Raw genomic sequence first — 27,288 nt, 5'->3', positions numbered from 1 at the left:
TAAAGGTCCTGTTCCCTTTTGTCAGCCTGGTCCCATATATGTGTAGCCTGGCACCATATAGGGGTAGCCCTACCCCCAGATGCCTCTTCAAAGCCGGTGCACAGAAGCAAACGCCTCCACTGTCTTTAGTAGTTATGCCACTGGCAGGACTGATTTTATTTAAGGATTGATACCTGCATGCCTAATTGATTATGGCCTCTAAATCTGGTTGGCATTGCATTGCAGAATAGCTCCTATACAGTGGGACCCGTCAGTGTAGATTTTCAAGTATTTCTGTTTCATGCTGTTGAATGATTTGCAACAGGAGTCGGGAACTTTTATTCTGCCGAGGGACATTTTGATATATATATAACATTATATGCGGGCCCGGTGTAGGCCACGCCCCTCAGCGTGACGTCACACGGGGACGGGGAAACAATAGCCGGTGATTACAGCAATGTCCATAGCATCCTGAGGATGCTCCGGGGAGCTGTAAGGGCAGCGGTGAGAACTGTCTGAAGCATCCTAAGGATGCTCCAGGCGGCACTGCTGCATAGATTATGGCTTCAGGTTGCCATTCTTAGCACTCTGCTAGCCAGATGAGGCTAGCAGAAAAAAGCTCAGAGGGCCAGACCAAATGATTCTGAGGGCCTTATACGTCCCCAGGGCAGGAGGTTCCCCAACCTTGATTTACAAGGTAAAAGTTGCCACTGTTCAAAATCATCATCAGAGTTTTCTCATGTGAAGTAGGCACTGTGCGGCTGATTCATAGTTGTACGGTTTTGCACAGCCGCAGGGAAGTAAAACTGATATGCTAATGCAGTAGGAGGTGTCTGAGGAGAAAATATACCTCCTGACTGCATAGGAGATCTAAGTGCTGCGTCCTAAGACACAGCATTGGATCTTCTGCAATACTATGGACAATCTGAGTAACCCTGAGGTTACTCCGATTGCCCCTTGCAGCTCCATAGCCGAGGCCAGGAAGTCTGCGTCAGAAGACACAGACACTGGCCATGGCACTCAAAGAAAAAGGTGGCGTCACACCCCAATTTTCCTTAACGGAGGCCGGAACTACCTGCACGCTGCATGCAAGAACACAGGACCTGTTCTGTACATGCTCCCCCACCTTCGGAGTTGTACACAAACTATCGGGTTTGCGTAACAACTCTCAATTAGGACCTGTGTGTATCAATTATATGAGGGACAATGTAGATCCCGACATTTACTAGTAATAAGTAGTGCCCATTTGGTTGTGAAATACAGATAGTATTAATGTACTCTGCATAAGATTTATCATTACCAACGTTCCCTCTAAACTGACCACTTTGGAAATTAATTTGGTACACGCTAGAAGGTTTGTAGGGCTACTACATTGAGCAGGGCTTGCTCTAGGGGTGTTCGACCAGTGCGGTCGCACAGGGGCGCCACCCATAGAGGGCACACCCCTCCCCAAAATCCCGATTTCAGCCGTGGGCCGAAGTGGCCCGCGGGTGATCAAATCGGGAGGTTGGGGACCCCCACCACCGCGGCGGAGCTAGACCCTCGGAGTGTGAATGGATGCCGCGCGCATGCGTGCGGCATCCATTCACTGATGGGAGAGGGCTGGGGGAAGCCCAGCCAGTGACGGAGGGCTGGGCTTTACCCCCAGCCTGACGTTATTTGGAGACGTGCAATGCGGGCACACCTCCAAATAACGTCACTTAGGGGGAGTGGCCTATGGTAATGAGGCCACGCCCCCAATTTTGTTCGCGCGTACCAGGCTGGCACTTGGTGCTCAGACCCCTGGAGGCGGCCCTGACATTGAGTATTGACTGTTCAGTGAAACCCTGCACAATATTTTTCCTGGTACATTTTTATTGCTTTTGCTTCCAGATCACTCAACTAAGAAGGATAATTATAAGGGGAATTTTGGGTTTAGATGGTGGAAGCATTCAAATGCACAATTTTTAAAATTAATTTACCACTTAAACCACAATACTTTTATCATCAATTTTAATTCAATTACTTGAAAAGAATGCTTGAAGAAGATTAAACAAGCAGCTATATTTATTACAATCACTGGATGTGGGGGATAAATGTCTATTTCCATATGATTGACCTGACTGCTCAATGATCATTTGGTGATAAATTTCTTAAAATGATGTTATACAATCAAAAACCACAAATTCTAACTTTTAAAATTGACATTTTGCTATAAACTGGAGAACCAGACTTAATTTGTTTGTTTTTCTATACCTTTTTTGTTTTTTTCCCCTTCTTTCCTCTTTTATTTGTGTTCTTCACAGGTTCTTCTTCTTCAATCACCTCATTAGCACACTTTGAAGACCCTGCTGCAGAATATTTTGGAATATTAGGAATCGGAGAATTACGCATATAAGCACTCCACACAGAGGATCTCATTCAGAGTCGGTCGTTGTGGCCGCACGGTCGTACGCCACCGATGTTTGCTAAACTACGCATGCGTAAAGTTCGCAATGCGCGTGCGCAAACTAGCTGCTACGATCTGAAATATCTCTCTCCTTGAACACAGCCAGGTCGGTAGTTTGAGTGACAGAATGAGGTGTTTGTGGGTGGTAACAGGCGAAGGTGCTTGAAAACGGGGGAGAGGAGATCACAATGCAGGCGTGCCTAATTATGCGAACAGCGTTTTATGGGAGTGCATAATTAACAAAGTAGTGTCATGGCACACGTAACATGGGTGGTTTGTACACTGACTTGATCGTAGTGCTTAAGAGAGGGTATGGTCAACCCTAAGCTCTACGACCAGTTCCGATGGTTCCCGATGGTCTCGATTAATCCTTATATGCCCGGAGATGATGTGTAATGCGTACGAAAAGGGGGCGTTTTTTTTGTCTTACGGCCGCATCCTCCCCTTGGTCGGCCAGCTAACGATCCGATCATAGGGATGCAACTCGCGAGTGCATCATTTGCATATCCGTCCCCTTTTCCCTTACGACTGTGTGGCCGCAACGACCGACTGTGAATGAGGTCCAGACTCTCATCAAGATTTTCTTAATATAGTATCATTTTTTACATAAAATGTAAGTAGAAAACTATGTGCTTTATTACTATTTTTTAATCTATATAAGCAGATCATATTATAGTATTATCTCTCATATCAATTATTACTTAACTAGCAGTTGCCCACAGCTCAGCTCATGATGAAATCACTTCTGCCAGCATTTTTTTAATTTTTTTTCTATTTGATACCTTTTTTCTTGTCTTTTGTTTCCTTAGGTCCTTCTCCTTTAGACTGAAACATAGAAACCGCTTTTTTCTTTGTAGATTTTATAGGCTTTGAGCTGGAGTCTGAATCTTTATCACCAGATTCTGTGCCTGGACAGGATAAAATAATATTTAGTTATGGAATTAGCTCTTCATTCACTCTTGTTCTGTAATGTTTTATATAACTTCTTATAGTCTCCCATTATTTAGGAGTTTTTCAAAACTATATAACAGTGGTAGAAAGCCTATGGCCCTGTACAATATATAGTCATTATGTTGGCATTCAGAATGTAAACATGGGAAAAATGTCGACATGGACATAATGTTGACATTGTCATAATGTGAATGTTGACAGTCCGTGTTTGGTTTAGGTTGCGATTAGGGTTCGGCCTGAAATACACTAATGTCGACGTTCTGCCCATGAGTGTCGATACTTCTTATCATACCCCTTGTACTAACTGTTCTTGAATATTATGGTTAGACAGGTCAAATGACAGATAAAATGGCCCAATGCAGATTTCTTTACTGAACCTATTCTATTTCCTCCCATCACCCTAAGATGAGGAAACTTAAAATGAGCACTTGGTTAGTTGCTTACATAAGAGCAGATGGAAATACATAATCATATAAATATTGCATTTTATGAACTTGCTGTGCAGGTGAAGAGCTGAAGAGTAGGATAGATTGAAATAATAGTTTCCCTGTGCACATAGCTTTAGATTCTTTCTCTAGATGTTGGCAATCTTGGTAAAAATGTTTTATATTGGTATGGTTGTAGATCAGGGGTGGGGAACCTTTTTTCTTGCCGAGGGCCATTTTGATATATATAACATTATTCGTGAGCCTGGTGCAAGTCATGCCCCCTCTGTGTGACATCACATGGGGCGGGGCCACAATCACCAGTGAATACAGCAATGCCCGGAACATCCTGAGGATGCTCCGGGGAGCTGTTAGGGCAGTGGTGTGATCATCTGAAGCGTCCTAAGGATGCTCTAGGTGGCACTGCTGCATAGATTCTGGCTGCAGGGTGCCATTATAGGCACCCTGCTAGCCAGATGAGGCCAGCAGAAAAAAGCTCAGAGGGCCAGACCAACTGATTCCATGGCCCTTATATGGCCCCTGTGCCTGAGGTTCCTCATCCCTGTTGTAGATGAACAGACTTGCCAAGAGATCAGCTGGGCCCCGGTAATTAATGTGTGTGGACAAGGATGCATCATCTTGTGGGAACGCCTTACCAGGCCACTGACCCCCATTCGGCACCCCTGCATTAGAACTTGAGAGTCATAACTTAAGTGTCAACATTTCTTTAGCGTCATTTGCCTTTCCATGTTCTCCAGAAGCTTGCTTGTTGGAAATCATGGATGAAGGAAATTCCACTTTTGATGGCTAGTTTTACTGTAAAAAGAGTAAAGAGGTCTATCCATTAGCAGATGTTTGTCTGAACGATGAAAGACAAAAGATATCCCTTGAAAATTCCGGTGGCTGTGCTGAACGATATCTATCATGTATATGGCAGATTTTGGCAAACGATGAACGATATCGCATGACATCATTCAGGGAGTGGATTTTTTTCTCTGCAGCGCTCTGTAGCTGCTGCTAATATCTTTCGTCGTTTGTCATTTACCACATATAAACTGCACGATATTGCTAATATCTCTCTGTAAAGTGCTGCGGAATATGTGTGCGCTATATAAATAACTGGTAATAAATAAATAATATCGTACAGCTATATGCGATAACTGACCAACATGTTGGAGAGATGATAGATGCGATTTATCGGCCGCGGGAGTGTGCATCTGTCATCGTTCAGGGCCTATCCATTAGCAGATATAATGAATGATTGAACGATATATCGTTCAATCGTTCATTTTATCTGCTAATGGATAGGCCCCATAAGAATAGGTGCACTGGTGTCTAGCCAAGTATACCCTGAATTCAAAGCGGCAGCTTTCACAGTGGTCTCTGCTCCCCACTAAGCCATACAATAGAAAAAAGCAAGAAGTGGAGCGCTGTAAAGAATTCAATAAATTTATTATATAAAAAGATAATTAACCACATTAATTCTTAGGTAGTCATAAAAAATTAGATTCAATTATGCACACTTAAAATGAGTATGGTATGCTAAAAAGCACTATTTAATCTAATAGCACAAAACTTATGTAGTAATATTGCTAGCAGTATATGGCCTAATAAAACATTTTCATTAAAATCTAGACATCTGCACAGACATTTATCTTCTATAGTAAATAAGTTCAAAGATATTGTTGTTATCATGTCCAACAGAAGTTACAATTATTAGATCCAGTGATATTAAATTGAGAACAATGTTACAATCAACCACACTTCTGATGTAAACAGTCCACATATATAGTAACAGTATGAGTGTGAGAAAATATCACACATTGTTTCCAAAGTTCCAACTTTTATATTCCCAGGATAATAATATAAATCAAAAGACTCACCCGTATCACAATGGTAATGGGCAATGAGAGATATTTGCAATAATAGCAGTGGTGTACAAACAACATAATAGTTATTTTTCAGGAATGCCGTATAAATGAATGGAGTTAATCACCAGACACCAGACAGGAGGTCTACTGTATACCTTTCTGGACGCTGCTTGGTCTTTGCACCGGTGGTTAGTTAACACAGGTGTGCCGATAAGGCGCTGCGTGCCTCCGCAGTTCAGCAAGAGTACAGCGGAAGGCTGGTTACCTCTGTCCCAGTGTATATACCGCTGGGCTGAAGCAGTCATTATCCTGGAATGCTATTAAAAGGTTGCAGTACATCGCTAGTGTCGGAGAGAGCCTGCAGATAAAATAACAGGGCAGAAGTCCAAGGCAGGTACAGTAGATCGCTGTTATAAGCAGTCTCTGTGCAGCACGGGGAAAAACCTTGACGCGTTTCTTCAGGTAAAAACACACTCCCGGTTTCTTCAGAAGGCAAAGTGAATATATACCCATTAGTAGTGATGCAGTTGAATTCACTTTCAGCTGTTAATTAGTTGAATCCTCAGTGTGAGCAATTATTTAACTTTAATTACTCTAACAATGCATTTAGAGCAGGGATGGGGAACCTTAGGCCCGGGGGCCTTATAGGGCCCACAGAATCATTTGGACTGGCCCTCGGAGCTATTTTATGCTGGCCTCATCTGCTTAGCAGGGTGCCTAGAATGGCACCCTGCAGCCAGAATCTATGCGGCAGTGCCGCCTGGAGCGTCCTTAGGATGCTTCAGCTGGTCACACCACTGCCCTTACAGCTCCCTGGAGTATCCTCAGGATGCTCCAGACATTGCTGTAATCACTGGCAATTGTGGCCCCTCCACCATGTGACGGCACACGAGGAGACGAGGCCTGCCCCGGGTCCGCAAATAATGTTATATATACCAAAATGGCCCTCGGCAGAAAAAAAGGGTTCCTCACCCCTGATTTAGAGTATGTAAAGATAACTTGCTATTCTTTCTTGAGAGAGAGAGAGAGAGACCCCGACCCCCTGAAGAAGAGTCTTTGACACTTGAAATGTGTTGGTGGTGTATTGTAATCACCTGTGTACAGTTTTATGTGGTGTGGGATATTCTCACCACTGAACTCATCTGGTGTAGCCCTCCGTGACAAAGCCTGGAAGTGAGGAGGGAAATTTCCGGAGCCTGCCGCTTTTTTAGACCCATTTCCATGCTTGTAGTGGGAGCTATCACAGGTACAGTCCCAATTTTCACAGCCTATTTTTATACTTCCATACCTGTATTTTGTTTGCTCTAGTAGCTTATTTGGTAATTTTATGAACTTTTTATTTTTTGTTTTTTATGAATTAAGCCACTTTTGATCTACACTATGTGCTCTCCTTTCTACCCCTCTTTTTGAGTGTATGAAAGCGAAGGGGAGACTTCACTTCATGCAATATTGAAAGGATTTTCATTTGAATAACTTTTTGTGACCAAGAGCATTTCACATGAAGGACTTATCCGCCAAAGGAGAATGTGCATAAGATTCAAAAGACCATATAACATCTGGAGAAGGTCTTTTCTTCTTTATTTGATTTTCTGTTTAATCTACATTGTGGTATCTTCAATCATTATATGAACTCAGTCTATATAGGTGATAACATAGTAGCGCCCTGAGAAATTCTTCTTTATCTGAACTCGCAGATTTAAGAAAATTCTAAGAGTCTGTGAAGTATTTTGAATTGGGGCCCTTAGGATAGAGTGAACAAAGAAATATGTGAGAGGTACGTGAATTATGAGGGGTTTGGTATGTTTTGTCGACATTCAGCATGCCAACATTGATTCGAATGTCAACATGTTACTAATATCGACATGCAGCATGTCAACATTGACTATGTAGATGATGATGACAACATGATTAAAATGTCATAAAAGTATGGTCCTGATTCAGAGAACTTAGGTCTTCCTGCAAGTCGGATCTCAGATCTAAAAAACAGATCTTGCATGTTTCTGATTGCAGTCCTTCCTTCGTGATTTTGAGGTGCCAAAATTGGTCAATATTGACTGGAAATGTTATTGCACTGATTCACCTGTATTTCAGCTTCGGCAGTGGAGCAGTGTCTTCTGGTCCGGCTATGTCAGCTGATGGTTAGTACCGGCGTAGTCATCTTGTCCAGCGGTTGCAGCAGTAAGTTCCCTATCCCTAACAGTAAGTGCCCCTTCAGACTAACCCTCTCCTCGCAGCCTAACCTTAACATTTTCTCCATAGCCTTAACATATTGGCATTTCACATGTCAACATCATAACTTTAAACTTTGTGATTTAGACATTTTGAATGTCGACATGATGATTGCATCCCATTATGAGGAGGTTGTAGCAGATCAAGAGGGAATGTATACATTTTTGGTTGGATCTTGAGTATAAGAAGAGGGAACATAATAGTACTATGAAAGAAACAGGATGTGAGGAATACACTGGAGGGCAAATTAAAGGGTGACACCAAGGCAGCAAGTTTCATAGACTTATGAGCTTGTGGTATTGCTAAAAGAGAGGGAAATTTGAGGGAAGGATGCACGTAAGGGAGGAGGGAAGGTGATAACATCTGTTTTAGACATGTTGACATTCAAGTAGCATTGTGACATTTATTTGGAAATAGAAGAAAGTTTGTCCCACAATATTGTAGAGTAGAGGAAAGATCAAGGGAGGAAAAGTAGGTTTGGTTGTCATCAACATACAGTACAAGTGGTACTAAGGGCCGAATGAGTGAATTAAGAGAAGAGATTTACAATGAGAAAAGATGAGCGCTGAGAACAAAGCCTTGTAAGACTACAACAGATAGTTTGAGTGGATGGAATGAGAAGATTGAGGTGGAGACACTGAAGGGTTGGTTGGATATGTTGAAAGTGGCCCAGGAAACAACTGTGTCATGAAGGCCAATGGAATGATGAGTATGCAGGAAATAGGCATGGGCAATCGGCATTTTAAATAGTGATAAAAATAGCAGAAAGGTCCAGGAAACCGAGCAAGTGACTCAGAAGTGCTCAATGACAGAAGTGACACAGGAGTGCTCAATGACCTGCTTACAGCAGCCTAAGAAGAATGTTAAAGGTGGAGGCCCACATGCATAGTCAAAAAGGGATTGAAGGAAGAGAAAGTGCTCAACAGAAGCCCCTCAAGTAGTTACGGCAAAGCAGAGAGAAATAGGGTAGTAGTTCGACAATCAGGGCCTGATTCAGGGGTGCACGCTGCAGTGTGCATCTTTATGCTAATGCTGTGGCCAATGGTCTTCCCACTAAGAAGGCCACCAGTGCGGAGCTAATCTACCGTTGTGCATTTTAAGACTAGTGATGAGCGGTTCGGTTCTGCTGAATATCGAACACATATGAAATTTGGGATTTTGAGTAGAACTGAGGGCCGGATTCAGACCCGCTCGCGAGTGCTGAGCGCTCGCAAGTGGGTCGATGTTGGCCAAGTGCACATGCGCACGATGGAGGCGGCTCCATCATGCGCATGCGCGAGACCCGAATAACGATGGCCAAGCCATCGCTATGGGTCTCGCACCAAAGAGGGCGTGCTGTCGATGGTGATTGACAGCACACCCCCTTTGGTGGGTGTGCCGGGGGCGTGGCTGCCCAGACGGAGGCATTCCCATGGGAATGCCTACCGTCTGGGGCCGGCCTCACTGACATCACTAGTGATGTCAGTGGGAGTGCTTTTGGCTCTGAGAGAGCCAAAAGCACTCCAGGGCTTGCGGCAATAAGACCCTACCGCAAGGGTCTCGTCGCAAGCTCGATGGTCGCAATGGTCTTGACCATCGCGACCATCATTTTGGCCGCTCGCTATAGCTGTGGGTGGTCACCCACTGCTATGCGAGCGGCCAGGAGGCTGCTCTGAAAAAACAGAGGGATGGCCCTGATTCAGGGAACTTAGGTCTTCCTGCAAGTCGGATCTCAGATCTAAAAAACAGATCTTGCATGTTTCTGATTGCAGTCCTTCCTTCGTGATTTTGAGGTGCCAAAATTGGTCAATATTGACTGGAAATGTTATTAATATAGGAACAAAATCAGGTCAAAGTTATTTGTTTTTAACTGTTTTACAGATATTTTATACTAGAAATCCAAAACCAAACCAAAACATTTGAGAGTGGTTTTGCAAAAAAAGAACACAACATTGATTTAGAACCAATACCAAAACAAGGGAGTCTAAGCACATCACTAATTAAACTGCACCATTGGTGGCACAATCGAACATTGCACCAGCCCTATGGAGGTACAGAATCTCCATCTAAACATGGCTGCCGGTGTCAGTGCAATTACACCCAAAGACACAGTCACAGTTCAACTCGGACATACAGTACAGACTAAAAATGTCGGCCCCTTGCATGTGGCATCAACATAGTGTGCACCTGTGAATAAAGCCCTTAATGAGAAAATTCTCTGTTTAAAAGTAAATGTGAAATGTACGAGTGAAGATAGACATGTTGGAGAAGGGCAGTAGAGCAGACATGCACTGGGGAGGAGGGAATAGAGAAGTTGAGAAGAAACAGAAACAGAGTCATGAAGACAGTTTGTAGGGTGAGATGCTGACTTTAATATAGAGATTTTGCCCTTGTTATGGGGGAAAATGAACTCCTATGTCTAAGTATAGGTCTGCCGCCTCCAAAACAGACCCTTCAAAGAATCAGAAGATAGTCTCTGAAGTTAGAGAAATAACAATTATGTCTTCATATAATCATGGGGAAAGTATAAGGGCTTCCATGATTTGTACAGTTGACATTTAACAGTCTGAGTCTGGTATATTGGATGATGATTTAACGGGTCAGTTATGATATCCTGGCAGTGACTATTCCGACAGTCACAATACCGGCAGCTGAATCCCAACGGATGTTTGTGAATACTCTAACCCTAAACCTAATCCTTACCCTAACCCACCCCTCCCGCAGCCTAACCCTAACTGTCCCCTTTGGCAGCCTAACCCTGACCATCCCCTTTGGCAGCCTAACCCTAACCGTCCCCTACCACAGCCTAACCCTTACCCTCCTCCTAGTGCCTAACCCTAATCCTAATACTCACTATTCTGCTGCAGGTATTGTGACTGTCAGGATGGTCATCGATTCTGACTATATCCCGATTTTAAAATCTGTGATGTCTCTTATGAGAATGAGAAGCAAATTATTCTCTACACAGAGCATTATAGCAAATCCATGTTTCAGCATTCATTTCATATTTTTTTTTTTCTCAGAATATTTATTATTGTAGAAGCAAGCAATAATTTACAAGAAGCATACAATGTACACAGCATAAAAAGACAATATAACAATTAAAAAAGACAAACAAAACAGTACAGCATAAATATCTATATGACTTCAAGCATCACAAACTTACATTGGAAATACAGTAGAAAATCTATGGTCAGAAAGGGCCTGATTCAGATTAGTACCTAAACCCAATAGTTTACCCCTATTATACTGCAGGGGGGGTGGGGGGGTGCGGGATGACAGCTAAAATGGCGCCAGCACCACACGCACTAATCCTTCGGTGCTGGATTTCAGCTAGATATGTGCTGCGGGTAGCTGGCAAGTTGGAAAAGCACTTGCTCTCTTCCCAGCAAGTCCAAGCAGCACAGAAGTCAAAACTGTCAGAGATACTTGAGGAGCTCATAAAATCATGACCGCTCAGAAGGGCCACCCATGTATCTCTTTTTAAACTATCATCCTGCTATGTATGTGAACTGCTCTATTGCCTGTTTAATATGTTTCCAATGCCGTCTTCCAGTATTTTATTAGGACATGTATTATTTGATACATGAGTTATGCTAGGTACACACTTGGCCGATTCAGTGGCCAACCAACCGTCCCGCCGACTGAGCGGCTGATTTGGTAAGCTATACAAACTTAACAATTGGCAGCCTGATATGTCTGGCCAGACACACAACTGCGTTGGCATTTTAATTTGCAGTGTCAGTGACGGCGGTTCCTGTGGCCAGTGCACAGGTGGTCGGTGGGCCACCCTTACACACAGGCAGATGTGACATTGGATTATTCTTGTATTATTTAATTGCTGAATAAATTAGGGTAAATATATTTTGGAACACAGTAAAGATTTAAATAATGTTTTTTAGTGGTATTTATAGCAAAGTGTTTTTTCCACTAGATCTTTGTTTATTCGCTATTGCTTAAGTGTCTAGCACTACATGTTCTAATGGGTCCTGACTGTCAGGGCATGCTGTCAGTTGTAGTTCTACAAGTGTGTGTATGTTCAAGAAGTTAATACTGTAGCTGCAAGTATTTGACCCCCAATTAAATCAACCTGAACAGACTGTGGCTGGATTACATAACGACGGGGGTCCACATTATGCTGTTATAGTGTGATCATCTCAGCCTGACATTGCTTGGTGCTGGTTGCTGTCCTTGTGATGGGACCCCATGCACTGTTCCCTCACATTAGTGGTCATAAGCCCAGAAAATAAGGACTGGTTTTAGGAGAAATAGGTCTTTTCATTTAAACGGCAGCCCTTATAGTTGTTGATGAAGACTACATTACCTTTACTATGTACGGGCTGCAGTACTTCTGCATACTGTACTCTAACTCAGGTCCTGCAAAAGCAGTCAGCCACCTTATATATATATATATATATATATATATATACACTACCATTCAAAAGTTGGGGGTCACTTAGAGATTTCCTCGTTTTTGAAAGAAGAGCACTGTTTTTACAATGAAGATAACATTAAATGAATCAGAAATACTCTATACATTGTTAATGTGGTAAATGACTATACTAGCTGCAAACGTCTGTTTTTTTAAGGAATATCTACATAGGTGTATAGAGGCCCATTTCCAGGAACCATCACCCCAGTTGTCTATTGGTACATTGTGTTTGCTAAGCGTGTTAGAAGACTAATGGATGATTAGAAAACCCTTGTGCAATTATGTTAGCACAGCTGAAAATGGGTTTGCTCGTTAGAGAAGCTATAAAACTGGCCCTCCTTTGAGCTAGTTGAGTATCCGGAGCATCACATTTATGGGTTCGATTATACTCTCCAAATGGCCAGAAAAAGAGAACTTTCATGTTAAACTCGACAGTCTAGTCTTGTTCTTAGAAATAAAGGCTATTCCATGCGAGAAATTGCAAGAAACTGAACATTTTCTACAACGGTGTGTACTACTCCCTTCAGAGAACAGCACAAACAGGCTATAACCAGAGTAGAAAGAGGAGTGGGAGACCCCAGTATACAACTGTGCAAGAAGACAAGTACATTAGAGTCTCTAGTTTGAGAAATAGATGCCTCACAAGTCCTCAACTGGCAGCTTCATTAAATGGTACCAACAAAATGCCAGTGTCAACGTCTACAGTGAAAAGGCGACTCCGGGATGCTGGCCTTCTAGGCAGATTGGCAAAGAAAAAGCCATATCTGAGACTGGCCAATAAAAGGAAAAGATTCATGTGGGCAAAAGAACACAGACATTGGACAGAGGAAGATTGGAAAAAAAGTGTTATGGACAGATGAATCGAAGTTTGAGGTGTTTGGATCACACAGAAGAACATTTGTGAGATGCAGAACAAGTGAAAAGATGCTGGAAGAGTGCCTGACGCCATCTGTCAAGCATGGTGGAGGTAATGTGATGGTCTGGGGCTGCTTTGGTGCTGGTAAAGTGGGAGATTTGTACAAGGTAAAAGGGATTTTGAATAAGGAAGGCTATCACTCCATTTTGCAACGCTATGCCATACACTGTGGACAGCACTTGATTGGAGCCAATCTCTTCCTCCAACAGGACAATGACTCAAAGCACACCTCCAAATTATGCAAAAACTATTTAGGGAAGAAGCAGACAGCTGGTATTCTGTCTGTAATGGAGTGGCCAGCGCAGTCACCAGATCTCAACCCCATTGAGTTGTTGTGGGAGCAGCTTGGCCGTATGGTATGCAAGAAGTGCCCATCAAGCCAATCCAACTTGTGGGAGGTGCTTCAGGAAGCGTGGGGTGAAATTTCTTCAGATTACCTCAACAAATTAACAGATAGAATGCCAAAGGTCTGCAATGCTGTAATTGCTGCAAGTTTGAAAGACAATGATTTTTATTTGAAATAATATTTTATTTCTAACCTTGCCAATGTCTTGACTATATGTTCTATTTGCAACTCATTTGATAAATAAAAGTCAGTTTACATGTAAAACACGAAATTGTCTGGGTGACCCCAAGCTTTTGAACGGTAGTGTGTATATATTAGGGGTGTGCACCAGCCACTTTTCGTGTTTTGGATCTGGATCTTTCTTCGTGTTTTGGATCTGGATTGGTTTTGCCAAAACCACCCTTCCCTGTTTTGGGTTCTGGGTTTTGTGTTTTGGATCTGGATTTTTTCTTAAAAAATAAAAAAAAACGCTAAAATCACATAAAATGGGCCTTTTTTTGTTCCTACGCTATTAATAACCCAAATAACATTAATTTCCACTCATTTCCACTCTATTCTGAACACCTCACACCTCACAATATTGTTTTTAGGCCAAAAGGTTGCACCGAGGTAGCTGGATGACTATGCTAAGCGACACAAGTGGGCGGCACAAACACGTGGCCCATCTAGGAGTGGCACTGCAGTGGCAGACAGGAAGCCAATCAGCGTTATGGTGTCCATTTGCATGTAACACAAGCCGCAAGGTTATTAAAGTTTACTCTGCGGTTCCCACCATTGACTACAATGGAGGGAGCCGTTCATTGGCTGAGAGACGGGAGATGACCTCTCTCAGCCAATGAACGCTTAGCAGCGGGGTTTCCATGGTGATACCCCACTGCTATGCTCTCATTCGGGAAGTACCGTTCTATAGAATGGTACTAAGTTCGTGGATCGGGTTTTCGGGTTTTTTTTTGCCAAGTCCGGGGATGCCTAATTTGGAACGAAGAGGACAGAACCTCGCATAGGAGATGGTGAGTATGTTTTTTTTTCACAGGTCCTCTATGGATACTTTACCGGACAAGTGGACCGATGCTACAGGGTTACATAGGTGAGTATGTGTACATGTGTGTGTGTGTATGTATGTTTAATAAACTTATACTGTCACGGTGTGTGTGTCCTGTGTTTTTTTTAAACATTTTTTTACAGGTGAACTACAGGTACTAGTGGGCCCTTAATGCCCTGCATGCTGGTACTTGTGGTTCTCCACATACCAGCATGCGAGGCAGGCTTGCTGGGACTTGCAGTTCTACTTCTAAAGACAATGTTTGATATTCTTTATTTACACCACACCACACTATCAACCCGCCACCCACCGCCACCAGGGGTGGCGGGGATAGCTCCGGGCTATCAGCCTGGGGTGCCCTGGAGAGGGTGACCCCTTTATTGGGGGGTCCCCAGCTCTCCAGGGATCCCCGGCCTGGGCTGACTAGCGGTCAGGGCTGATGCTGCGGCTGGGGGGCCCGGGGGAAAGAGCTCCCCTGGCTGTGGCATCAGCCCCCGCTAGAAAAAGTCCAGTGCTGGTTCTGGAACATACAGGGGAACCCTACTCATTGTTTTCCCCTGTATTTCCAGAACCAGGGCCGGATCAGAGCCTGGTTCTGACTAGCCCGGTGCTGGTTGTGCTTAAGTACAGGGGACCCCTACGTCGTTTGTCCCCTGCATTTAAGCACACCCAGCACTGGGTCACTAATGCCCGGGGCTGGTTGCTCTTTTTTGGGGGGTGCACGCCATTTTTTTCTTTTTTTACACAGGTTTTTTTTTTTTTACCACAGCAGCACAGACGGGTCTCACGGACCCGTCAGTGCTCTGTGTCAATGACACAGATGCAAGTAGCACGGATCTCCTGGTCCGTGCGTGCATCTGTGTCATTGAAATACACAGCAGCATAGACGGGTCTCACTGACCCATCTGTGCTCTGTGTCACTGTCAATCACACAGATGCATGTAGCACGGATCTCACGAGTCCGTGCTACATGCAAATGAGCACCATAATGCTGAATGGCTGAGAGCCGTGACAGACGGCTCTGTCAGCCAATCAGCACTTTGCCCATTAAAGGCAAAGGCATTTTTTTTTAAATGGCCGCTCAAGGCAAAACCTCGAGATCCGACAGCAGATCTCGAGGTTTTGCCTCGGGAGAGGGATCCGGGGCAGACAGGGAGATCCGAGCTTGAGCTCGGATCGCCCCAGATCCCCGAAGTTCGGGTGGGTTCAGTTCTCAGGGAACCGAACCCGCTCATCCCTGTGTGTGTGTATATATATATATATATGTCAGGTGCATAAATATTGGGACATTGACAGAATTTTCATATTTTGGCCTCTCTTCACCACCACAATGGCTTTGAAATGAAACAAACAAGATGTGCTTTACCTGCAGACTTTCAGATTTAATTTGAGGGTAATTACATCCAAATCAGGTGAACGGTGTAGGAATTACAACGGGTTCTATATGTGCCTCCCACTTTTTAAGGGGCCAAAAGTAATGGGACTATAAACTCAAAAGCTATTTCATGGACAGGTGTGGGCTATTCCCTCGTTATTTCATTATCAATTAAGCAGGTAAAAGGTCTGGAGTTGATTCTAGGTGTGACATTTGCATTTGGAATCAGTTGCTGTCGACTCTCAATATGAGATCCAAAGAGCTGTCACTATCAGTGAAGCAAGCCATCATTAAGCTGAAAAATCAAAACTGTTTGGAACATTCTTAAAAAGAAAGAATGCACCGGAGAGCTCAGCAACACCAAAAGACCCAGAAGACCACGGAAAACAACTGTGGTGGATGACAGAAGAATTATTTCCCTGGTGAAGAAAAACCCCTTCATAACAGTTGGCCAAATCAAGAACACTCTCCAGGAGGTAGGTGTATATGTGTCAAAGTCAACAATCAAGAGAAGACTTCACAAGAGTGAATATAGAGAGTACGCCACAAGATGTAAACCATTGGTGAGCCACAAAAACAGGAAGACCAGATTAGAGTTTGCCAAACAACATCTAAAAAAGCCATTACAGTTCTGGAACAACAACCTAAGGACAGATGAGACAAAGATCAACTTGTACAAGAGTGATGGGAAGAGAAGAGTATGGCGAAGGAAAGGAACTGCTCATGATCCAAAACATATCACCTCATCAGTGAAGCATGGTGGTGGTAGTGTCATGGCGTGGGCATGTATGGCTGCCAATGGAACTGGTTCCCTTGTATTTATTGATGATGTGACTGCTGACAAAAGCAGCAGAATGAATTCTGAAGTGTTTTGGGCAATATTATATGCTCATATTCAGTCAAATGCTTCAGAACTCATTGGACGGCGCTTCACAGTGCAGATGGACCCAAAACATACTGCAAAAGCATCCAAAGAGTTTTTTAAGGCTAAAAAGTGGAATGTTATGCAATGGCCAAGTCAATCCCCTGACCTGAATCCAATTGAGCATGCTTTCACTTGATGAAGACAAAACTGAAGGGAAAATGCCCCAAGAACAAGCAGGAACTGAAGACATTTGTAGTAGAGGCCTGGCAGAGCATCACCAGGGATGAAACCCAGCGTCTGGTGATGTCTATGCGTTCCAGACTTCAGGCTGTAATTGCCTGCAAGGGATTTGCAACAAAGTATTAAAAAGTGAAAGTTAGATTTAGGATTATTTAGTTTGTCCCATTACTTTTGGCCCCTTAAAAAGTGGGAGGCACATATAGAAACCATTGTAATTCCTACACCGTTCACCTGATTTGGATGTAATTACCCTCAAATTAAACTGAAAGTCTGCAGTTAAAGCACATCTTGTTTGTTTCATTTCAAAGCCATTGTGGTGGTGAAGAGAGGCCAAAATATGAAATTTCTGTCAATGTCCCAATATTTATGCACCTGACTGTATTAACAGAGCTGCGTATAATTATTTATTATTATCAGTTATTTATAAAATGCATATATATTCCACAGCGCTACACAGAGAATATTTGGCCATCAGTCCATGTCTCAATTGAGCTTACAATCTATATTTCTTATATTTATTATAATTAATTAATTATTATTACTGCCAGTGCCTGAACTACTTCTAATGATCACAATATATAGCCTGAAAACATTGTCAATTAACACAGTTAAAAATGTCCTAAATGGCCAATAATAGTAAATATGTACTGACTTGTCCAGACAAGGAGCACTTAATTTTAAAATGTAACAATTTATTACACAATTACGTAATGTGAAACAAAAATATAGATAAATAAATAAAAAATTATATAAACACACATTCATAAAATACAAACTGGTATACTGTTGCAATAATGGCTCATATGAAAAAATAAGAGATTCACCTCTGTAGTAGGTGTCTCTTATATAGGTGCATAATATACAGCCATCTAAAGCTCTAGCATCACAAAACAGTTTCTAACATCCGATTGGATAATGGGGTCAATGTTGGACCTTTCTCTGGTGGTAAACGGCTCCAGATATTGTGTCACTGATGTTTAAAAAGCTCACAATCATATACTTCAAGGTTTTTGATGTTGGACTTCAGATTGTTACTTTGGGCAAAATTTACTAAGCAGCAGTTTGACTGTGGTTTCTATTCTATTATAAACCCCGGTGGTTTGGTGGCGGTTTCTATTCTATTCTAAACCCCGGGGGTTTGGTGGCGGTTTTGCAGAGGTTTCTAAATGACAGCCCTGTTCTATTCTATTCTAAAATGTGTTTTGACTGTGGTTTGGCGTCAGGTTTGCTTTCTGCAGATTTACTAAGGAAAAAAACGCTGCAAAACTGCCATCAAAACACAGTTGATGCTGATTCATTGAAGTATTCTTATACAGGTTGAGTCTCCCATATCCAAATATTCTGAAATACGGAATATTTTTAGCATGACTGAGATAGTGAAACCTTTGCTTTCTGATATTTCAATGTATACAAACTTTGTTTAAAAACGTAACTGACAAATTCTTTTTCCAAAAACCGCTCCAAAATTGTTGGTTTCTTTTATGATTGAATTAGGTCAAGAACATGATTTTAAACTTATCCATCACTATTTTATATTAAAAAAAATATTTTTTTAAAAGACAGAATACCATAAAAATAGCAATTTGTATGTTATACTGCAGTGATGGCCATTGACAGCTGTACCATCGATGGTTCAACCATCGTTAGAAGCCATCAATTGTTTAGCGATTGGTCGAGGAAATCTGTGTAGACCACAACTGCTGATATTTCAGAAACATCGATTGAGGGTTGCAATCGATGGTGTAACATTGATGGCCACCAGCAATGGCAAACCACTTGTTTTCAGTCATACCATCGATAGTTTACAAACCATCGATGGTCGGTTGCCATTCCAAATCTGAGGCTCTGCGATATCTATCAATTATTTATATTTATTTTATATTTATATATATATATATATATATATATATATACTCAATACAAGTTACCGGCACTCCTATTATATGAGCAAAAGACTCCTTGCTGCGGTGCTCACCCTGTGGATGGACGTCCCCTGTATGTAAGAATTTCCAGAAAGGAGGCACTCACAGGCTGAATAGACTTAGAAAAAACTAATGCTTTATTATTTATGCGCTAATGCAATAAAGCATTAGTTTTTTACTAAGTCTATTCTGCCTGTGAGTGCCTCCTTTCTGGAAATTCTTATATATATGTATATATATATATATATATATATATATATATATATAAATAAACGATAGATATCGCAGAGTGTATATATATATATATATATATATATATACACATATATATATACACATATATATATATATGCACACACACACATATATATATATATATGCACACACACACATATATATATATATGCACACACACACATATATATATATATATGCACACACACACACATATATATATGCACACACACACGCATATATATATGCACACACACACACATATATATATATATATATATATATGTGTATATATATATATATATATATATACATGTGTGTGTATATATATGTATTAGGGATGCGCAGGCTCGGATTTACTCAGATTTACTCGGTTCTTATCGCCACTTTACCGCAAATTCGGATTTATTATATTGGCTATCCAAAACACATGATAGGCGATAGCCAATAAAATGCCGTTTTGAGATCCGAGTAAATCCGAGCCTGCACATCCCTAATATATATATATATATATATATATATACACATGTGTATATATATATATATATATATATATATATATACACATATATACAAAAGAAAAAGAAAAATTGAACTCAATTTGCATGGGCTAACCCTTTCACAATATTACAAAGAAAAAATTATACCCTGGGGCTTTAGGATCCGCAATCACCCTACCTTGGGCAGATCTAATACAGCATTTTGTAAACAGTGGTGTCAGATCCTTAATGACTGTTCTTTCGAGCTTATGATTCTTGTAATTGAACAGGTCAATGCCGACATTTTGTCACTGGATAAAGATATTGAGGCATGTGAGAGTACAGGTTTGGATATTATGAGATCAGATACCACTGTTGATTGGTTAACTAAGATTGAGACTAATGTGAATCAATTTTATTCTGATCTTTTGGTATTTAAGAAAAACAAATATAACCGTGTTAAGGAGGATTATAAGGAGATGCGGGTTTATGGCTGGCTTCAGGGAACTGAATCTAAATTTAATTTTAGGGGTGGCAACAGGACCAGAAGAATGAGAATTGATAGGTCATATTCTGAAATTGACACACATACATCTGCTAGTGACCAAACCACTTCCCAATCAATGCCATCCTTTTTTGTAAAGGAGAGCGGCACGAGGCCCAAATACAAAGGCCCAAAAAACAAAGGCCCTGTAGAAGGGGAGGGACCAGATATAGGAAACAAAAATCTGAACCCAGGAGGCAGGAGGAGATAGTGATATTTAACCTGTCTTCCTACCAGCCTACAGAACATGAATTATCTGTCCTCTCTAAAGGGTTGTCCTTTGTGAGAACCTTTAAACACACCACATTTGACTTTGGTGTAGAGTTGTACCGTTTTCATCGCCTTTTAAAGTTGAAAGATTTCTTTGTTAGACATCCACCGGCCTCTACCAGATGTGATAAATTTAGACCTAAAAGTACTTTTGACCCTCCTGGGCTTAATTCCTCTATTGAAACATTTATTAATCTGGTTAAGCGTGATACTTTTTCTTATATGGATAAACAGAGAATATCATATTCCAACTTATCTAAGGAAGAAAACCATGCAGTTAATACTTTAAGGGATAATCATGAAATTGTGAGTCGTCCATCTGATAAAGGGGGCAGGATTGTTTTACTAAATAGGTCTGACTATAAATGTGAGATTCAGAGACAACTTTCAGATGACGAGTGTTATAAACTTCTGACATATGACCCAACCTATGCATATAAAAAGGAGATTGATAGTGTTATCAATTTGGGCTTATTGAATAATTATATAGATGAATCTACCTCACAATTTTTGATCCAGACACATCCAAGGGTTCCTTTAATCTATATTTTACCTAAAATTCACAAAACACTACATAAGCCTCCAGGTAGGTTTATTATATCTTCTTGTGGTTCGTTGTGTCAGCCCATCTCTCAATATATAGATTTTTGGTTACAGCCTCTGGTTCAGAATACATGTTATTATTTAAAAGATACAACTGACTTTATTAATAAATTAAAGACTATTCAATCCTTCCCTGAATCCAGTCTGCTCGTTACCCTTGATATCACTAGTCTTTATATGAATATTAGTCATACTGATGGTTTGAGTGCTGTACGGAGCCTCCTCTCCTGTAGTCCACACTATAAGGGTCCTAATGTTGAATATCTACTGCTACTAATAGAGATAGTGTTACGTAAAAATTATTTCCTTTTTGAAAATTCTTTCTTCTTGCAATTAAGGGGTACGGCAATGGGGTCCAATATGGCCCCTGCCTATGCTAACCTTTTCATGTCTATGTACGAAGAACAACATATTATGGGGAATATTAACTTTTGTCGGTTTATACACTTTTATGTACGCTATATAGATGACCTATTTATGGTGTGGACTGGGGGAGTGGATGCACTCACCCAGTTTATTGATGGACTTAAGACTTTGAATAGCTCTATCAGATTTACCTTACCCTACAGTGAAACAACTATTAATTATCTGGATGTCTGTATATGCAAACATGGTGCTATGCTAACCACTAAGTTATTCAGAAAATCCACCGATAAGAACACGCTGTTGGAAGCAAACAGCTTTCACCCTAAGCCCCTCAAAAAAGGACTTCCTTTATCGCAGTTATTACGGGTTATGCGTATCACGTCTGACCTGACGGAACTACCAGAGGCACTACAAGACATGGGTAATAAATTTATCAATAGAGGCTATCCTACAAATGAGATTCAGGAGGCGATTACATACTGTCTCAATCTAACTCAGGCACAAGCCCTTGAGAAGCAAGATCGCAATCAAGCGTTAGAACATATGGTGTTTACTTCTACCTTTTCTGTTGCATCCAGGCATATTCATGAGGCTGTTAATAGACATTGGCATATCCTTCAGTCTGATGAGAATATTGGACAATTTTGTCAAAAACCACCTCTTTTTTGCTATAAATGGAGTAGCAACATTAAGGATATTGTTGCCAAGTCTGACCTTGGTCCCAAATTAAAGAACAAAAGCACGTGGCTCCAGCCTAAAAATGGGGTCTTCAGGTGTCAGGGTTGCGTTAACTGTAAATTTCTTAACGTTGGACCTTTTTTTGTACACCCTACTACGAAGGTTAAATATGACATCAGATACCACTTGGATTGTGATAGCCGCCATGTGATCTACGTTATTATGTGTCCTTGCCACTTGCTCTATGTGGGCAAGACTATTAGACACCTTAAAGCGAGAACTGCTCTCCATCGTTCATCAATTAAAAAAGCTATGTCCCTGGTAGATTCCAACACACCTCCCGTTGCGAGACATTTTGCTCTCTCTAAACATACTATGAGAGAGTTCCATTTTCTTCCCATTGATCACGTTCCACCTCTGAGAAGAGGTGGAGACCGTGATACCCTACTTCTACAGCGTGAATGTATGTGGATTGACCGTTTGAATTCTATAGCTCCTAATGGACTTAATGAAGCATTGACACTAGGTTGTTTTTTGTAAGATTAATCTATTTCCACCTATATGGGAGGGTATATCTGAATTGTGATTATGTTCTTGCTCTATGTACTATATGCTAAATATCCTCTCTATGTGTGCTATTTGCTTCTATGTGCAATTTTGTTGTTAATATCTGTATGCATTGACCTCTGACACACACCCTTGAATATCAATGGAGCTATGCTTTTTATTTATGAGCTGACATAGCGGTGGGCTGACTGGTTCTGCTTAGTTTGAGGCGCCGCCCCCGCTGTGTCAATAGTTACCATGGTTACTTACGGTGACTTTACAAGTTGCCGTTTTTGTTACCTTCTTTTGCTGTGAGTATACCTCGTGGATTCATGCCGCTATGTTGTGGCCTTTGTTTTTGACTACCTGGGGCTTTTTGTGCGGGTGGCTAGCTGTGGTCCCTGAGCGCCACTACTGCTTACATTAGCCTGTTACTAGTGGTTGCCTTGACAACCGGTGATGAGTTCCTGTTTTCGGAACGAACAACAACAACGGTTGCCATGACAACTGGTGACGAGTTCCGGTTTTCGGAGCATCACGCTTCTGGCATTGATGAGGTTACTTCTGGGTCTGACTAGTTCGTTTTCTGTCTTTGATACAGGTGTGTGTTGTTTGGCCAATTAGCATACAGGTATTTATACGTGTTTGTTGGGGATGTATTTTGCTGCCCATGATGAAGGTGTCTTAGTAATCACCGAAACAGCTGTCGGGCTTACACGCTGGGGTTTGACCTGTGATAAGTATCATATGGATGTCTTGACTGTCAGCTAATGTTGCTGCTTTTTATGCCTTGGTTTCAAGTCACACCTATGCCCTGACCTTTCTTTCACAAATATGCTAAATTTTTTTGAAGGATGCTTATCTTGTTCTATGATGGATTAAATATTGCTTCGCTTTAAGGATGTGCCAGCTCTTTTTTGCTCTATACACATAAATACACGTGTGTATGTATATATATATATATAAAAATACACGTGTATATATATATATATATATTATTGCCTGGCCCTTATACACACGGGCATAATTAGGGAGGAGGAGGGGCTGCCAGAGCCGCCACTGCTGCTTCTACACAGAAGTGATCACATAGTGATCGCTGTAGAGCCGGAGCCGCAGCGGGAGGATGTCCCACTGGTGGCCCAGATACAGAGCAGAGTGGTGGCTACCAGAGCCGCCGCTGCTGCTCCTACGCAACAGTGATCACTATGTGATCACTGTAGAGCCGGAGCCGCAGCGGGAGGATGTCCCGCTGGCGGCCCAGATACAGGGCAGAGCGACGGCTACCAGAGCTGCAGCTGCTGCTTCTTACTGAAAGGGTGGGTCCGGCTGCCCGATCACTGCTGGCCACAGTGATCGGGTCACTGTTGCTAGCCCATGGAAGTTCGCCGGGAGGGGGGTGCTGACGGTACCCGATCACTGTGGCAGCAGTGATCAGGACACAAAGGAGGGGGAGCCGTGGGTGTAGAGGGACCAGAAGGTCCCTCTGATATAGGCGGCAGTGGGAAGATTAACTTCCCATAGCCGCCTAGTGGTCATTTCTGACTGGTCGTATCAGATACGACCATGTCAGGGAAAGCCCAGTCTAGTATGGTCGTATCTGATACGACCGTGCCAGGCAAGTGGTTAAGGCACAAAATTATTAGAAATATAGTATAAAATAACCTTCAGGTTGTGTTTATAAGGTGTATATGAAACTGAAATGAATTTCATGTATGTACACAAACTTTTTTGATGCACAAAATTATTAAAAATATTGTATACAATTACCTTCAGGCTGTGTGTATAAGGTGTATATAAACATAAAATCATTCTGTGTTTAGATTTGGGTCCAATTTACAATATATTTCATTATGGTATGCAAATATTCCTATAGCCAAAATACCCCTGGTCCCAAGCATTTTGGATATGGGAGACTCACCCTGTACCAGATTTGACTAGAAGAGCTCAATATCAGAAATCATTCAATTCTATACTTTCATTTAGCCCCTAGGGAAAAAGTGGCCCCAGGGTGAAAATCCAGTATGCTTCCCATTTGAAGAGTATTCCGTATCTATCTCCTCCTCTGCATGTGGTGGGTACGTGTTCAATACCAATGATCTTTAGAACTTTATTGTCACCATTGTGTTTATTCCACACATGTCTAGAGAGACTGTGTGTCATTACACCTATTATGACATTCCTCCTATGTTATAAGAACCGAATATTTAGACTTCATGTAGTACGGCCCACATATTGTATGCCGCACGTACACCTTATTACATACTTTGACAGACAGTTGATAAGGTGTTCAATGTTGTACTCTAGATCATAGAATAAGAAAAGAAAGACTGTTTCCTATGACTAATGTAATTACAGGTAATACACTTGTTTTTCCAAACTTGTAACAACCTTTTAGACATGTGGGTAACCATGTTCCAATAGAGTGACTCCATCTGAACCCTTCATCCCTATTCAGGTTATTCTTTTTATTTTGGAAAAAACTAGGAGCTAATTTGTTCTTGAGATTTGTTGTTTTCCTAAATACTATTTTGGCTTGAGATTCTAGGTATGGTGATAGTACCCTATCTAATTTAAGAAAAGACAAATTATTACATATGATATTCTGGATCGTATCACTACAGATGTTGAATTCTGTCACAAAGGGCAAGATAGGACTATCTATATCCCTTTCTCTTTCAGTCTTAACCTTAGCCATAAGAAGAATCTCTATCTATTTGGTTCCCTTCTTCTCTACATCCATCCATCCATCCATCCATTCATAGATGGAATGTTCAAAATCACCCTAGATGGGTGTTCAAAATCACTAATTAAAATGCTTATTGCATTTAGAGAATCAAAAATTGAGTGTGAGAATAACGATGAGTTCACAAAAAGGAATTCTTTGGCTAATAAGAGAGTAGAGGATTATGAAGTATTTGTAAAATACAAAAATAATAAATTCAAAAGAGACCAATATGATTATAACCATGATTTAGTTAGAACTTTTAACAGGCATTCAGAAATATTTCCCGAAACGAGATTCTAGGACTATGGGCCTGATTCAGAGCCGACGCTCTTTGAGAGCACTCGGTCTGAATCAGGGCATCCCTGTTTATTTTTAAAGATGACCACCCACAGCTTTAGTGAGCGGCCAGGTGATGGTCGCGATGGTCACGACCTTCGCGACCATCAGGGCTTGCGGCGAGACCCTTGTGGTAGGGTCTCATTCCCACAAGCCCCAGTGAGCTTTCGGCTCTAATAGAGCCGGAAGCTCACCACTGACATCGCCTCCATTTGGCCAGCCCCCCCTGCCCACCTCCAAAATGGGGCAAGCTGTCAATCACAATCGACAGCTGCCCCGCTTTGGTGCGAGACCTGTAGTGACGGAGCGCCCGTCACTGACTGGGTCTCGTGCATGCGCACTCCGGAGCCAGCTCTGGCATGCGCATGCGCAGTGAGGGACCGACAACCTGCTTGCGAGTGTTGTGCGCTTGCGAGCGGGTTTGAATCAGGCCCTATGTTCAAAGATGCTCCTACATTGGATTCAATAATGACTCAAAGGCCTCGCATTCCATCTTATGTGAGGAAGAGAAGAAACCGTTCATCTCAGAACTATAAACCTAGGTCAAACAGAGAGATCACACATTGGTCCCCTCAATACAGGAATGTTTCAGATGGTTATTTGTCCACTGTACTATATTCCTGTAGAGATAAGTACTATATGAGTAAAGGAGCCAGACCTAAACAAATGCCAACTAATGACTCGATCCAATAATATTGACAAAAATGATCGCCGCCCTTTTTTAAAGGGTGAACGATTCAATACCTGTAAACATCAGAACCGATACAGTGTATTGGACCCAGGTATAGCAAAATGAGACAGAGAAGATATAGGGGAAGAAGAGGGGGATATAAGAAATCTTGCAAAAAATTTAAGGCACAACTCTGAAATAAGGGAATTTTGAATCATTCCTCTATCCTCACAGAACACAAAGAAATCAGTTCTGAGCAAAGGGTTAAAGTATACCCCCTCCTCCAAACCTGATCTGTCTGGCTTATTCGTTGATCTAAACAAATTCACAAGAGACTTATGTAGGAAGCGTTACAGTATTTTGCAACTAAGCTCATAAAATAGAAAAATATCGAAGGCAGTCCAATAGTATTGGATGACACAGATAAAGAAAGTATAGATATGCTGAATGATCTAATAAGTGAAAATAATTCTGAGTTTGAAGGATTCCAAAAAGTTTTTGATGTCTCTAGAAGAGAAAACACATTCTCTAACAAATCTGACTTTTACCCCTTACAACACAGGAGCCACTTCATTGAGGCATTCTATAACACAACATTAGAGGATTTTAGAAATCTGTGTGGAAGCAATGGGAAGGATAGTAAATATAAACAAAATCTTGGCAAACAAGAAAAACAGGCCTTGTATAGTCTGAAAAATGATGATACTATCATAATTAAAAGTGCTGACAAAGGAGAAGGGACAGTAATACAAAATAAGGAAGACTACCTCCTGGAAGCACATAGACAGCTCTCTAATGCCAAATTTTACGTGCAATTACCAATGAATCCTACTCAGC

At 41.6% G+C, this 27,288-nt stretch overlaps 1 protein-coding gene across 1 annotated transcript in view; it reads right to left on the bottom strand.

The window, feature by feature from the left end:
• TULP1 (TUB like protein 1) overlaps window positions 1–27,288 on the bottom strand; it is a 169,548-nt gene that overhangs the window by 43,137 nt on the left and 99,123 nt on the right. Inside the window, exons 6-7 of the mRNA XM_088463721.1 lie at window positions 3,190–3,315; window positions 2,215–2,309 (exon numbers count right to left, since the gene is read on the bottom strand). Of these exons, the coding sequence (XP_088319847.1) occupies window positions 2,215–2,309; window positions 3,190–3,315 (221 nt within the window). The remainder of the gene's footprint in view (window positions 1–2,214; window positions 2,310–3,189; window positions 3,316–27,288) is intronic.

Source organism: Taudactylus pleione, unplaced genomic scaffold, assembly GCF_031769625.1.
Source record: "Taudactylus pleione unplaced genomic scaffold, aTauple2 ptg001437l, whole genome shotgun sequence".
Taxonomy (NCBI): Eukaryota; Metazoa; Chordata; class Amphibia; order Anura; family Myobatrachidae; genus Taudactylus; species Taudactylus pleione.
The sequence above is the reverse complement of the archived record's forward strand: the minus strand, read 5'-3'. Positions and strand labels throughout refer to the sequence as shown.